General features: G+C 42.8%; 1 protein-coding gene across 4 annotated transcripts in view; it reads left to right on the top strand.

Annotated features, from left to right (window-relative positions):
* The first annotated feature begins 327 nt into the window (after nt 1-327).
* Nucleotides 328-15492, top strand: part of USP47 (ubiquitin specific peptidase 47) — a 102428-nt gene continuing 87263 nt past the window's right edge. The window contains exons 1-2 of one of the 4 annotated variants that reach the window (XM_065594854.1): nt 520-672; nt 13060-13129. Coding sequence is in view for 2 of the 4 variants with exons in the window: in XM_008178925.4 (XP_008177147.1) it covers nt 634-672 (39 nt within the window). In the remaining 2 variants the exon portion in view is untranslated. Of the gene's footprint in view, nt 673-13059; nt 13130-15492 lie in introns of all 4 variants that reach the window. The other 3 variants (XM_008178925.4, XM_008178927.4, XM_065594855.1) reach the window with 3 other exon arrangements.

Raw genomic sequence — 15492 nt, forward strand, 5'->3', positions numbered from 1 at the left:
ACACCCCCCCGAAAAGCACACGACATCTCTCATCTAAAGCGCTGGCAACCCCCGCTGAGACCAGCACAGGGGCAGCTTCTCCCCGCCGCTGCCTTCCTCCCAGCTCGGGCCTTTCGCCTCTGAAACACTTTCCACAATGACACCATCTGTTTGTGTAGAAAGTCGCCCCCCCGCCTGCCCGCGAGCCTGTCGCGTCAGGGACATGGGGACTCCCCGCCGCCCCACGCGGTTATTTTACAAAACACGCCGCTTTAAACCCCGGCCTGCCGGAAGGGGTGAGAGCGGGGCCCAGGGCTGGCTGGACGCCCTGGCCTATGACGGAGGGAACACGCAGGCAAGGGCTCGGCGGAGGCGGATGGGCTCGTGCCCGCCCCGCAGCCCGACTGCCCGGGCAGGCTGTGTCAGGGCTGGGGGGCGCGAGGCCGGCCTGTCTCGCGAGGCTTGTCGTCGGCCATTTTCCCATTGGCTGGCGCTGGCGGAGGGGGTGGGGGCCGCGGCGCTGCCCTGGCGGGGTGGTGTGTGTGTGTCGGGGGGTGGGGGAGAATGAGTCGCTCGCGTCCCTCCGCCTCCTCCGGCCGCTGCTGACGACTCCTCGGCCCAGCCTGCTGCGGGCCCAGCGCCGCGCCACCGGCCATGGTGCCCAACGAGGAGAACCAGCTCGTCCCCAAAGAGGTGGGGCCCGTGCGGCGGGGTCGCTCGGCGTGTGTGGGGGAGGGTGGAGGCTCCTGCCAGGGAAGCCTCGGGCGGGGACGTAAGTGAGGGGGAGGTGCGCGGTGTGTGGTGGGGGGTCGGGCCCGGTGTGGCGGGGAGGCCCTGCTCCCGGTCAGGCCGGGGTGTGTGTGTGGTGGGGGGTCGGGCCCGGGAAGGTGCGGCGGGGAGGCCCCGCTCCGGATCGGGCCCGCGGGGAGGGGGGTGCGTTGGCCCCTCTTTTTGTGAGTAGCGGCAGGAAGGAAATCCCCGTCCAAGTGAGCTGGGAGTGCATGTGTGGCCCCCTATGAGGAGGACTGGGGTGTGGGGGTAGGGTTGGGGCTTTGCAATGTAAGTGCAAGGCCCGTAAGGGCGGGGGAGGGTTGTGAAAGGCACCTGTCGGTGTCACTGCATGTGGCAAGTATCAGAGGGGTAGCCGTTGTATCCACAAAAACAATGAGGAGTCCGGTGGTACTTTAAAGACTAACAGATTTATTTGGGCATAAGCTTTCGTGGGTAAAAACCCAGTTCTTCACTGCGTGTGGGTTTATGTGGGAAGAAGAGGGCCCCAGTGTGTGTTGTTGTCTGCGAGAGCTTGGGGGGAGGCACTTGTAGCATGAATGTGGGGAGGCCCTGGTTTTTCTAAGGTTGAGGGGAGCGCCTATTCGTATGAGAGATCTGAGGGGGAGCTGCGTGTCTTGAGGTGTGTGTGAAGGAGGAAGAGGTGAAGCCTGAGTGGTGAGATCTCTTGTCTAACCAAGGGCTCACTTGCGGGAAGAGAGAGAGGTTAAAGGACGTCTGTGTGGTTCCAGGGAGCCTGCGGTGTTGGATGAGCAGGTGGGAGAAGCGCCATGCCTATGTGAAGTTATCTGGGGACCCTTAGCTGGGATGTAGGAAGAGAAATTGTCCATATGACACCTGGGAGGAGAGCAGGCCCCTGTCGGTGTTGTTTGAAGGAGCTGGGTTAGTGGGAGGGCACCAGGGAGGGATTCAATCTGAGAGTTTTGAGGAGGGGAAAGCCCTTGGGGTGGAGACAGGACTGAAGGCCTCTGTCTATGCGGTTTGGAGAGGCTAGGCCCACGTGTGGAGTTTGGGGAGGGAAACTTCCCTGTGTGGTTCTTTGAAGGTGGTGGAAAAGGGCAGGAATGTTTGTGGTGGGCTGGGAGTGTAATAAGAGAATTGATTTGGCAACCAATTGTGTTCCTGTTTGCAGGAAAAGGCTGCTCTCTCTCTCCAGCAATGGGGAGGGAGGGAGAAGGTCTGCCCCTTATCCCTAGTCTCTTACAAACAGCAAAGTGGAGGAGAACTGAGCCCCCCTGTCCTTTTGTGCTGATGCGTCTCATGTAAATCACATATGTCCAAAAATACTGCTCAGGATTGAGAGGGGGTGGGAGGGGAGTATAGGTTTTAAGTGATGGACAAAGTGATCATAATGATCTGTTAAGGCAATTAATAATATACAAGGTTTTCAGCAAATTCTTTTGAGAACTGTGGGGATCTGACAGGATAGACTCAGTTAATTTTTAAAATGATTTTACATTCCAATTAAATTGTTCTAACTCTTATTGGTACTTTGTCCTCCCACCCAAATTTGCTTATTTTCTCCATCTGTTCTGTCTTGTTATATATCTAGATTGTAAACTCTTTGGGGCAAGGCTTGTCTTCTTATTACTGGTTTGTACAATGCTTGGCATTGTGAAACCGTGATTCCTGAGCACAATTATAGTACAAATAATCCTGAATTTTATAGAAATGTAAGCTATGAGATAGTGTGGGGGGCACTACTGTATAATTGAAGGAAATAAGGTAATGGAAAGCTGTACTTTGGAGGCAAATATTTCTGAAACTTAAAAATAAAATATTTGGTTTAAAAACAAACAAACAAAAACACCACCACAAGGCAGGAGGGGATATAGCCAGTATAGGTGGATGAAAACTAGGAAATAAAGGAGACTGACAGAAAAAGCCTGTGGCACTTGTGGTGAGTAACTGGAATAGATAGAGATGATTAACAGAAGAATCTAGCTATGGCTGTTCCTTTTAGTTTTAGTTTTTATTCCTGTTTAGATTTTTTTAGTCTGTGCGTGTGTATCACACACTCACACATCTACCTGTTGGGTTTAAAATGTATTCAGAATATGTATGCTTCAGATGTGTATTTTTAATTGTCTGCTCAATTTAAGATTTTTTCCCTTTGGTATGAAAGAAGTAAAGGGAACAGATAGAGGAAGGTAACTGTTTTAAAAGAATTAATGATGTGATGTCCTGTAAAGTTGTCATGGATTTGGATATCTTAAAGAAAACTTCATGACATTTGTAAATGATGAATGTTGATAGTCCCCTTGTAAATTACAGATTTGGTTGCGATTCTTCTCAGATTCTCTTCTAAGTTACACCTCACTACTTTTTGCAAGTAAACACAGTGGAAAACCACTGACTGATGTAAACATTGACAATTTACTCTGTAATGAAGTAAACTGTTCTGTGATTTTTTTGTAAACTGAATTCAGTTTTCTTTATAATGCAAATATGAGACACACAAAACTAGTTGTTTTGATGAGAGAGAGAGAAACAGATTAGGGGGTGTCTTAAAACCCTTCAAGATCCCTACTTCTGTTACAAATAACACACACAATATTGGCATTTTCTGTTGTACTTTTCTAACTTTACAGTGTGCCCTTTGCTTGAATTAGGGTGCGTGGAAGATTAACAAATCTCTTATTGCAGCATTCATGAGCTACACCTGTTGGATTCAATAATAGTCTCATAAAGGGAACACTATTTTGAGAGAGGTGTGGGTGAACTGTGTCCTCCAGGGTCCCAGTTGAAACTCAGAAGATCTGTCCCTTGGTCTCTTCAGTTTTCCTTGATTTTGCTGTGCGACTGCTGCATTATTGTACTTCCACAAGTAGAAGATGGTGTGAGCCTTTTTGGAGTTTCAGTTCTGCTGCTTATTAGGTGAAGAAGGAGTCACTGTTTTCTTACCACCTCCCAAAGGGCTGAGTGACACTTTTTTTTTTTTTTTTTTTTTTTTGCAGCACATGCTGCCTGCCTCTGGAAATTAGAGTGGGATTTGAACCAGGGTCTCTTGAAAGACGATACAGAACCATGTTGTTTTACTTAATACCGCTTTTGTTTGCTTGGGACAAAAATGGCAAGATGACATTTAAAATGTCAGTTTCCTTGACTAGTTGACTGAAGGTGAGGATGTAAAAGTCCTAAATGGTATGGGTCACAGCTACAAGATTGGAGACCGCCTCTTTCCTCATGTGATACCATGGTAGTTGAGGTGGTCTGGGGTGTTTGAATTATAACTGATTCTTGCTTTAAGTGGGAAGCGGTTAATGGCAATGTATTTTCAGTTAAGGGTCCTCAATTCTGGAATACCTTTTTTCCTTCTGGCTTGACAGAAACGGAGTTTGCCTTCCAAGGCACACTATACAATGGTTATTGGTTTTCAGAGGCTTTTGTGTAGGGAACATGGGTTTGGTGTTTGTATGTGTGGGAGAATTTAGTCCCTGTGGGCTCAGAGGGCTTTATGAATGTTAATCCTATCTGAATTTGACTATTTTATAAATCCTGTTTTACTTTTGTGTAGGGCCTCTGATAGGTACAACTGACTTATCTAAAATAAATGTGATTTAAGGTTTTGCTTTTATCTGCCTCTTCTTGCTTTACTATCTACTAGCTATTTGCAGTGCTGGTACTGGGTTTTGTGTTCAGGATCTCCTTTAGCTAAAAAGTATGCTAAGGAATTCTAACTACCCCAAAGCAGTGCTTATAGAAGCTGTGGTGTTTTTTAATTGAGCTTTTTATGTTCTTCCAAGTTCTAAATTATCTCCATGAGTTAATAGTTTGAGGACCAAATTTAGTTGTTGAACGGGCTGACTGTTAAACACTGTTTTGTTCCAGCTGTTAAGGGGTGAGTGATATAGTCTACATCCCAGGAGACTGGAAGCTACTTACTGTGTACACTGTATGAGTGAATGGTTATGTTCAAGTCTAGCTACATATAGAAACACATGTTACTGTGCTGCAAACAAGCTACTTATAGCTTTTAGATATAGATCACATAAAATTTAGTGAGGGTTCAGTGATATACCATTAACTTTGGGACTTCTTATAGAGCTGTAGTTGCCACATTGTGATCTATGGAGCAGTTTGCCCAGGGAGTTGTTTGGTTATATGATGTTGATTGCTTATTTTTCACCTGCTAAATTGCAATTAAAATGCATCATTACATCCTAATGTTTTTTTCCCACGTAAGCAATTTCTGTAGCTGCTACAGGGTGTCATTTAATTTACAGTTTGTGGAGGAGGAGGGAGAATATGTGGAAACTTAAACTTGAACTGTCCAAAGTACACTTGTCAGTATAAAGTGTATGTACTTTATACTTGCTGTAATTAAATCAATGGTGGGAGTGTGTGAGACTGTGCTGCTTTACAACCATCTGAAGTGAATCCTCTCAGTCCAAACCTGGATTAAATGCAATATTTCCATCTTGTAGATGAGCCTGTGCTTCAAGGTGGAACAGATATTGGTAGATCGATGACTTCTCTGCACTGCAGAGGGCATGTATGAGCTATTATAGCTCCCCCACTGTAGTGGCATTGGAGGCACTGTGACTGAACGTATGGACTTTCAATGGCCCTGTTGGTGGTGATTCTTTTAGGACAGTTGGAAGATTTCATGGCCACTTGAGGTGGACGCTTGTTCAGCTCATAAAGCTGGCCACACTCTTGATTCAGTTGTTGGATTGAAATTGGAGATGGGGCAAGGGCTGGTAATGCAAATTGCTGGCAATGGCAATTGAGATATTGTGAAGGTGTAACAGCCTTCTGTTTTCTTGTTTCAGGAAAGCTGCTGATTTTATTCTTTTATAATTGTACTTTTAGTTATTTTAAAGGTTCCAGAATAGAGGATTTTGAAATTACTTGGAAATGGAAATAAATTCATGGAAGAGCTCTTTTTCTGGGTTCTTTCTATTAGGCTTGTCTGAACGTTGAATTGTTAGTTTCTACATAGCGAACACAATTTTTTCAGTTTTTGTTAAATGTTCATTTCTATTGTCCCTTGAGCAAACAAATGACATTCTTGGTGGGGAGGTCACCCTAATGTCTGATCTGTTCTTGAGAAAATTACCCATCTGGATAAATAGGATTTCTGTAACTATATATATGTTAAAACAAACAGTGCTTTATCAAGTTCAGTGTGCACATGAGATCATTAGCATTTTTGCAATATTTTTAAAGAGGAAATAATTAAAATGTAGTTAATGTTGCTTCTGTAAAATCTTACGATTTTATTCCCTCCTCCATTTCTGTTGTGTTCTAATCCAGAATGCTAACATATATAGGTGTGACAAAAAAGTAGTGAAACTTACTACCCCATTGTTAAAGTGGGTGATCTGATGACCAGTTAAAAACAAAACAAGTTAGGCTGTTTTTGCTACTAGACACTGTTAGCTCCTTCATTATAACAGCTATAAGAGTTTTCCATGACAGTGATCTGAGCAATATTATGTTGCGTAGCCCAGTGGACTGGAGTGAGACTCTAGACCTGCCACTGGCCTGTTGGGTGACCTTTGGTAAGTCACTTCCTATGTTTCCCTAACTGTAAAATGGACATGATGATACTGATCTCCTTTGTTAGTGTTTTGAGACCTATTGAGGAAAAGTGCAACATAAGAGCTAGATAATTATTTATTTGCCACTTAACTAGGCCTCTCCACAGTACCAATTTTACACTATTAATTTTCTTTACATGGTGTATATTGGGTGTCACAATTCCTAGCAAGTGCCCCTTTGTGGCCACCTGCTAGGATTGATGTGAGGGAAATCCAAACCTCTGTCCTATGGATTCCCAAGGGTGTTTTAAGATGGTGGAGCCTAAATAGGGTCAAGCCATTGCCCCAACCTCAGCATCCTTAGGCACACACTCAGGGCTCAGATCCCTTGTCTGGCACCCATTTTCCAAGTGTTGGAAACTGCTGTGCATTTGTCTAGCCCCTCTGGGTGCAAGCACTGCCCCTTCAGACTCCCCAGGTCTTAAACACACCTCTCTCCTGGAACTCTGCCCCACAAGATGTGAAACTTTCGGTTTACAGTTTAACTACCTCTGAGATGTGAAGCAGTTGACGAGACGCACGTTTTGTTCAGACCATCACCTTTATGCTCTTTAGTTAACAGATTATGTACAGGAGAGTACAAATCATACTAAACAATAGAACATCCTAAACACAATGTCTCTCAGTAGCTCACCCTTCCTTTAGGAGTCCTTTGGTGGGGGGATCTATATTTGTTCTGTCAGAAAGGTGGGGTCCCTGCCTCCTTGCCTACCCTGCTCCTGCAACAGCCTCACTCATCTTAGTCTGGTGCAAAATGGTTCTCCTGCCACTTTCCCTGTGAGTCCATTTATAGTCTCCTGCTGAGGTCTCCTCCTTCTTTTGTTCTGCCTTTTGGTAATTTTCCATTGCATCCAAGCCCACCTACCCTCAGGTAAGAGGAGAAAGTGTTTTCTCCCATGCAGAGCAAACATATTGTCCCAAGATGTTTTACTCTGAATATATGATAATTGAGTCTGATTGCTCAGCACTGACAGAGACATGACACAATCTGGCTAGCTCATGGGGGACTCGTATACATATAGGCTTTTCATGCACAGTAATTTCATGATATAGTTTTATAAAATCATCCAAAATTCAGAAGTGGTAGAGAAAAAACCACCAATACATCACATTTCTCCCCCTTCTAAAAAAAAAATAGAGTAGGGATATATAATATGTACCCTAGCTATGTTCTGGAATCCCACTTCTAGGCAGAGCATCTGCTTTACTACATATTAACTTGAACTTCATAGATTGTTAGTAAACAATTCCAATTATCATGTCAAAATACAGTTTAATGACATTATAGGTAAGTTACCACGTTTACATCCCTTAAAGGAGGGGTTAGATGTGTCTTCTTCCCCAGTCTCCCTCAGGTTTAGTTACATTTCAGCAGACCACCCTGAAACCATAGAGTAAGGGGCACCATTCCCCATCCTTAACAGTTACACTCCCCCCCCCCCCCCCCCGAAGTTGCTTCACATCCACTTGAGGCTTTTCCTACTCTCTGCCACGTATCATGAATTTGGCAGCACTCTTAACTACCCACTGTCTCCCTCATTCCAGGGGAGCTCTGACACACATCACCTTTGGCTGTGCCTCATGTTCTCTTTCCCTGCAGAGTCTTGAATCCTAGCACCTGTTAGCTGCGTCTCTGTTTCCTTACTCACAGTGGAGTTCTGGCCCCCCGCATCTCCTCACTGTACTGTTGTCTCACCACTCCCAGTAGCATTCTTGGTTACTCAGCACTGACTCATTTTCCCCACTGATGGTAGGCAGTAATCTTGCCCCCTCGACCGTGGCAGCCTGGGACTGCCTGATGGTCTGTGAAGATGTAAAGGACCCTGAGCCAGGGAGGAAAAGGAATTCTGCTTACCTTGACTTACTATGTGGGGAACAAAAGGCCATCCCAGCAGAGTGTGTGTCGGGGGGGCGTTAATACTCCTCCCTTAGAGAAGCTGAGGTTAGGCCACTGGAGTCCCTGCGCCCTGAACTCCAAGATGGTGGGGCAGAAAAAGGAATTTGGCTGTGTGGGAAGGATTGAAGAATTTCCCTTGCTTGACTCCTCTGCTGTTTAAAAGCAGTCAGAGATGCCTCACAGGGAAGCAGCCCTACCCTATTTCTCCCTTTTTGCTCTGAAGAATTGGTGCTTGTAATATTTCCAGGATGTGTGGGGAAGCTCAACCCATTATGGGGGCAGCCAGTCTCTTGAAGGAGAAAGGTAAACCATACATATTTCCTAGAAACTGGAGTGGGAGGATCAGGTCTCAGGTTTACCCCCAAAACCTTTGGGTGTAAGAAGGAGCATGTGAGAGCTCAGCCCCATAGTTTCCAAAGCTGTTCCACTTCGGATAAATAATGAGTGATTGGAGTAAGGAGACTGGACCCACCTCCCATGTAAGTGTCCTAACCACCAGGCTATACACGCATTTTCAGTCTGTCTCTCGGGCCCAATGACTATTTATGTGTACAAAGTGGGAATGTTTATAAAAAAAATCATTTAAATAGATCTATACCCCCTTCCCCCAAAAGCTTGTTCTGCTGGTAGAATTTATTTGCATTATTAACATAGGGTCAAATATCTTTCTCAAATAGTCCTTCCTTTGGCCTTAAGGAGATTTGTTTTTTGTAAAGACTACTTATCTTAGCAAGGGATAGCACAATTAAGACCTTTGTTTCTTCAAGGCTTGACTCTAATCTTTTTTCAATAATTTAGAATCAGCATGCTACTGGCTTTAGAAAACTTAAGTATAGATACAGACTCCAGGCCCCTTTTACATTCTGAAATAGATCACTATTCTATAGAAAATTAAATCTAAGGTTGCTGTGTCATCAAAAGTTAGATGTTTGTGTCATCCTGTTCATGTTTATCAGTTGTTAAAATGTCCCAAATTCTAAGAAACCAGCTTGAAATTCCTGGTGCAGATGTGTCTCCAGGCTTAATCAAATGCATAATGTTTATCAACAAGTGAATTACTAATTTAACGGGTTTTTTTAAACAAAGAGCTTAAAAAAAGTCGTCTTTTTGTCGCTCTTCTGAGAATTTTCTTATTGAACCTATCTGAATGTGTGGCTTAAAATTAAAATATTGCAGGTGTAACAAAATGAGTGACTTTTCAACTGTCAACACAGTAACAGATTGGAGAAAAAATATTTTCTTTATTTACTTTTTGTGTATTTTGTCTACATTTAATATATAGCTACTGCTATCCCATTAGAATAGGTGGTCTTGCATAGCAACAGGAGAAAAAATAATTTTTAAACATAGGAAGAATTATGGTAAAAAAAATCGGTAGGGGTCTACCTGAAACTACATTAAAATTATTTATCTGACTAAGAGTAAAATTTTCAAAACACTTAAGTGAGTTAGGCATTTAAGTCACTTTGAAAAAGTGCTACAAGTTACTTAAGTGCTTTGGAAAATTTTGCCCATGATCTCAGAATGACGGGCCTGTTAAAAAATTTAGGATTGGTAGATGTGCAATAGTTCATCCTAGTTAGGGGTTCCTTTGATTAATTGTAATTGCACATCCTGAACATCCAAACACCACCTCTGTGTCACTGCCTGAGTCACCGCTTGTCAACAGAAGCCCTCTGCTGAGGCAGAGGGAGAAGGTTTATGCTGTATGCATGGGCACATTTAGCATTTTATTTATTTTTGTGTCACTTACAAATGTGTTTCAAAGCAGCAGCTTTGTTAAATAGCATGATAGGTTAAAAACAAAAACTGGGGGGATTCTGTAACTAGCTAAAAGTGGCTAGATAGCTAGAAGTGGTTTGGGTTTTGTGTGTATGTGGTTTTTTTGTTGCACTGAGATTTTTTTTTTTTTAGAGAACAGTGACAAAGCTAAATCTAATTAAAATGAAAGATGAAATAGCAACTGCATTATCAAAAAATATTTTTAAAATGTCCTGGTCTATAATCCAGAACTATTTTAGTAATACTTTGATATTCTACAGAGTATTTCCCCATAAATGTTCTTTCTTAAAAATATCATTTGTGCAGGATTTTCACTTCTGGGTACCAGGATTTAAGGGTATTTTGCCTTCTAAGGGTTGTAGTAGCAGGAGCACAAACCACATCTTCTGCGGTGATTGTGCACTATCCCTAAGCTTAACTGCTGCTGTTTGAACATTCCAGTCAGTACCTTCTTGACTGCTGTCATCAGTGAACCTCCATGTAGGAACAGCACAACTGCAGCTGGCTACTCTAGCTTGTTTTAACCTATCCTGGCAGGGCAGGATAATCTTTTATTTGTAGCTTTCCCTGCCTTCTAGACAGGTCTGTTTTCTTTTTTGTGGCTGCTAGAGCAGAAACACTGATGAATTGCCAGCCTCCATGGACCTTGGAGAAAATTTGGTTCCATGGTCAGTCTTCACGTATTTGTATTTTTCGGTCAGTGATTCAACACACTCTTGCTTCATCATCTGTCTCAGGGCCTCTATTCCTATTAATTTCCAAGTTTCTTGATTTGCATAGTTTTCATGCTTTCTTCCCCTCAACCCCAAATGTCTGTTTCCTGACTCTTCAGGAGGAAGAGAGACTACTCAGCTTTGAGCAATGTCAGCATGGCAGAAAGATGATAATGGATGAGCATGTTCACTGCATCTGTAGCTGGAAGATGGGCACACGGTGTGAGGGTGATATCTTATGTGTAGGCAACACCATAAGTGCAGTTAGATGAGGGAAATGTTTCAATTTCCATGTTGAGGCAAGCTAAGTCTCTTACATTTTAGTGCAGCCTCATGCCAAATGAGTAATCTGTGAATTATAAGGCTGAGTCACCTTTGATCATTGAATGCTAGGACACTCTGGTGCTGCCCACATTGGCACAGACCCAGCTTCCCTGTAGGCCAGTGGGGTACCTTCATCACTGAAGTATTTTTGGTTGTATCCTTCCAGCACCCCTTTTGACTTCAGCTGAGCTGATGAGGCATTGTTTCTTTGTAAGAAGCATCGAGGGTGAGCCTGCTGCTGGCAAAGTAATCACATCAGTCTCACCACTCTACATTCAGGACAATGAGACTGATCTTGGGAGACTTTGTGGTAGTGTATATGTTCACAGACCTTGCCATGTCCATCTTAGTCATCTCAGAGGCTGCAGTGTTGTCTTTGCTTCAGGCCCTGTTTTGAAACCTACTGGTGCTGTCTATACAGTTGGAGTGTTTTGCCCCAAGATCAAACTCAAACTCTTCTTTTGAGACCCTTTCCAAGGATAGATACTAAATACTTAAAAAAAAAAAAAAGTGCATGATGATGTGGACATGTTGTGCAAACAGGTCCCTTTATTTGTCCCACCCAAAAATACCTTGCTTGAGTGTTAAAATAAAAAACTAATTTCAACTGGGTTCATTTGACATCTTTCAACTAGTCCATGAAATAAAGACACAAGTTTCTGCAACCTCTTGTCATCAGATTCATGGGAGGACCTTGATGCTTTCAAAATCTGGATTAAAAAGGCCCACATGAATATTAATAGAGTCCTGACAAAACTTACAAAAATGCCTTTTTAGCCAGGTCATATTGCTGGTGGAAATGACCCGCTCATAAAGAGTGACAGAAGTTTAAGCTCCCCTGTGACTGATCCACCTAATACTAAGTTTGACAAGGATAAGGTGGTGCTATGGTCTCATATCTGAGATTCTTATCCAGTACAGTGACAGTTCTACTTAATAAGCCTGCTATCTATGTTCTCACCTGGGTATGCATGTGGGTGTGGAAAGGCCTTGCTCTGGCTTAAAAGGTCTTTGAAATGTTAGTTGGAGGAGACTAGAACTCTTGAAGTCTATCCATATCTTTGTTTCATTTGAAGACAATTTGCTGTGTAGGGTAATCACTAAAGGAGCCATGTTTAAGTGAGCCACTTCTGATGAGTGGTGTTGGCGGCTCACTCCTCTGCTATTACTCTTGCCTGTAAGGGCCATAAAACCTTAAGGGTTTAGATATTGCCACCTGTTTTCTGCTAAGTTGCTCAGACCAGAAATGAGAATTCTGCAAGATATCTTAAGAGAAACAGAATAACAATTTAAGTAATTTCTTCCTTGTTGCATGATTTGGCAATGACTACTGTTCTTACTGGTCTGCTTTGAAAATAATAGCTTTGGATTTCCTTCATTGTGGATAAACAGTTTCACTTTTTCCCACTTCTGGTGCTTATGTACTAGCATGTGGCTGTAGTGTTTTGAGTTGCAAATATGTGGGAATGTTTACATTACATTTTTTATTTCCGTTTTTTTTTAAATAGACTTATTAGGTTTTGGAAAACATTTAAAATATTTAATATGACCTAGGGGCTCAATTCTGCATACTCACATATGTTAACTTCACTTGGGGGGTTGTTTGAGATTCTGATTACAGTATTGAACAATGAATCACTGAAATTTCCCTTCAAAATTACTTGGAAAAGTAGTTGGGAAAGACTTTTGTTGCATTACAGAGTAAACATGAAATAATTTTTACAAAATGATATATGCTGTACTGAGGATTAGAACATTAAGAGAAATTTTAGATAAAACAAATTGTAAGACCTGTTTGTTATACTCTAAAAGAGCATTCTTCAAGTTAGTTTTTACTGTATGAAAAAAGGCACTTTCAAATATATCTGTGGATTAGAAACATTCATTTTGTAGCTTTACAGATGATCCTTTTAAGCTAGTTTTGGCATTACTTTGTAATCTGGTCTCCAAATATGCTGCTGTTCACCTAGTTACCAAACTTGTCCAGTGCCGGCATGAATACACCCTCTTTGTTTATATTTACTTTTAGAAATCAGAGGTCATCAAGTCCAGCCCCCTGCACTGAGGTGGGACCAAGTAAACCTCATCATCCCACATTGGTATTTGTCCAGCCTGTTCTTAAAAACCTCCAACAATTTTGCTGAATGAATTTAGTGCTCTAAAAACTTCTATTTTATTTTAATTTATTTTATTTTATTGAGACTATTAAAGAGCTTCAATACTTGTTGTTTTAATTTTATTTTAAATTATGGAGTATTTTGTAGAAGATAAGTACACAGTACGTTAAAGGTGTCTGGTTTAACTCTGTTTAAACTTTGGCTTAAAAAAAGAAAAAAAAAATGTATTCCACTCAGGTGAGCGCACCAAAGCTGTAGAAATTTGCCTCGCAATACCTGTAGGAGTGACGCTCATGCCATTTGCCTCATAGCCCCTCCTCTGGCTAGCTAAGGGCAGCAACATCCTGTCTGCCTCAGTTCCTTCTCATTGCCTGCTGCTACAGTTGCAGCACTCTTAATAGTGTTTCTTCACACTGCTCCTTTTTTCTGTCCTTGAGACCTTCTTGTAAATAGTTTAGTTAGTTGTTTAGTAGTAGTATCTTAGGTTGGTTAGGTTATTTAGTTGTAGTTTCCTGGTGGAATTCCTTCACCAGGATTTAAACATTGCACCACAAACATATACGATGGGCAATTGTGAATAATGATACCCACACATGTTTGTGCCTGTGAGAGAGGCATATTAAGGACAGATGCTCCTTCTGTAAGAAAAGGACACTGCTGGCAAGGGATTTGAGACTCAAGCAGCACCGATGGAGCAAGCTATGAGGCCTATATCGTCACCAAAGACGCTACAAGTTCCTCAGCCACCATTGAAGCCACAGCATGCTGATGTTCCTTGGCAGGACTCATTGCCTGCCTTTAACAGGCTGGGAGATCATTTCCCTTCCTTGAATCCCACCAAGAAAAAGGGCCCATAAATTGGACCATAGCCACTCCAGATCTTGAAGAGTGCTGTCGTCTTCCATGTTAATCTCTGCTGACCGGCACTGTGGCTCCTTGGGTACTTGTGAGAGAGCTGGGCCATTAACCCATTCCCTAGTACCAAGACAATATCGCAAGGCTGTACCGTCGACTCCAACACCATGCATGAATCTGTTACCAATGACTTCGGTACCAATGATGACCACGTCCCCAGCCTACTGGGCAATGTCAGACCTATTATCCCTCTCGATCCCAGATTCTCCAATCACACAGGAACACTTAGCAGTCGTGACTTCATCAGTAGTTACGGCACTGACACCGTCCTCGGTATTGCTCTTGAGCCTGGCTACCCTAATGAGGCTAGTGCCAGAACTGGTGGTGACCTCAGAACTGGGATCTCTTTCAGGGTTGGTACTGAGTGAGAACGTGTTGCCCTGGGCAACCCTTAGTGCATCAACTTCTCTACCAACCTTGAGCTGATGCAGTCAACATATTGGATATCAGATGAGGCTGGACTGTGGTTGGCTCTGCCAGAAATTACCCCCTTCCATTGCTTCTGGATGACTTTGGGGGTTCATCTGGGTCGAGTTTGAGATCTTCATTCACTTTCCTTTCATCCCCTAGATGCTGGTCTACAGTTTGATCCGGATATATGTCTGTTACCAATCCTGGTACTGATCACACAGTAGATATAGGGGCTCTCAGCCCACTACTTATTGGTCACTGATGCCATAGGACGCTCCCCATTCCTTTAGGTCCCGATCTTCAACCTACTCTAGGGTATCCATGCTGCATAGTCAGCTGGAGGATGCTACCTCTGAGCAGGTACAGCCTGACATAATTGGACAGGGTACAGTACTGAACCAAGAGCAGCCAGCTACTTTCCATCCTCCTTGTCACTGGATGATGCCATGGCACCAGACGTTTTCTTTCCGTTGCCGGGGGATTTCTGGGCACATCAAGACCTTCTTAGAAAGTTGACCTCAGTGTTTGGTATCCAGGCTGAATTTGTGCAGGAAAACATGCACAAATTAGTGGGCATTCTCCAGTCCTCATGCTGGGGAGAGTAGCTCTCCTGTTGTACTTTACAAAACATATTACGTAACCCATTAAGTGTTAGTGAGGTGTAACCTTATAATTTCTAAAATCCAGGTAAATAAGTTTAGGAGTCTTCATGTACAGTCTTATCTTTTTAAATGTTAGTTTAGAATTGATACTGGGATATCAAAGATAGCTTTTTCTCTCAGATGCAGAATAGAATGCATGCAGTTGAATTCATAGTCATGCAGTATTTGAAAAATATAAACGTTCAACTGCTAGGAAATAGCTGTATAATATATCCCAAATCAGTGCAGTTAAGAAAGTGTGTGGTATTAACACTGAGTGACTTTAATCACAGAAATGTATTGTATTTAGGAAATATGAGGAATTTTTTAAAGTTTGACTGTCTGCTTCAACAGCAGTCCATCTCTAAGTAGTGTAGT

The sequence above is a fragment of the Chrysemys picta genome, chromosome 4 (assembly GCF_011386835.1).
Source record: "Chrysemys picta bellii isolate R12L10 chromosome 4, ASM1138683v2, whole genome shotgun sequence".
Taxonomy (NCBI): Eukaryota; Metazoa; Chordata; order Testudines; family Emydidae; genus Chrysemys; species Chrysemys picta.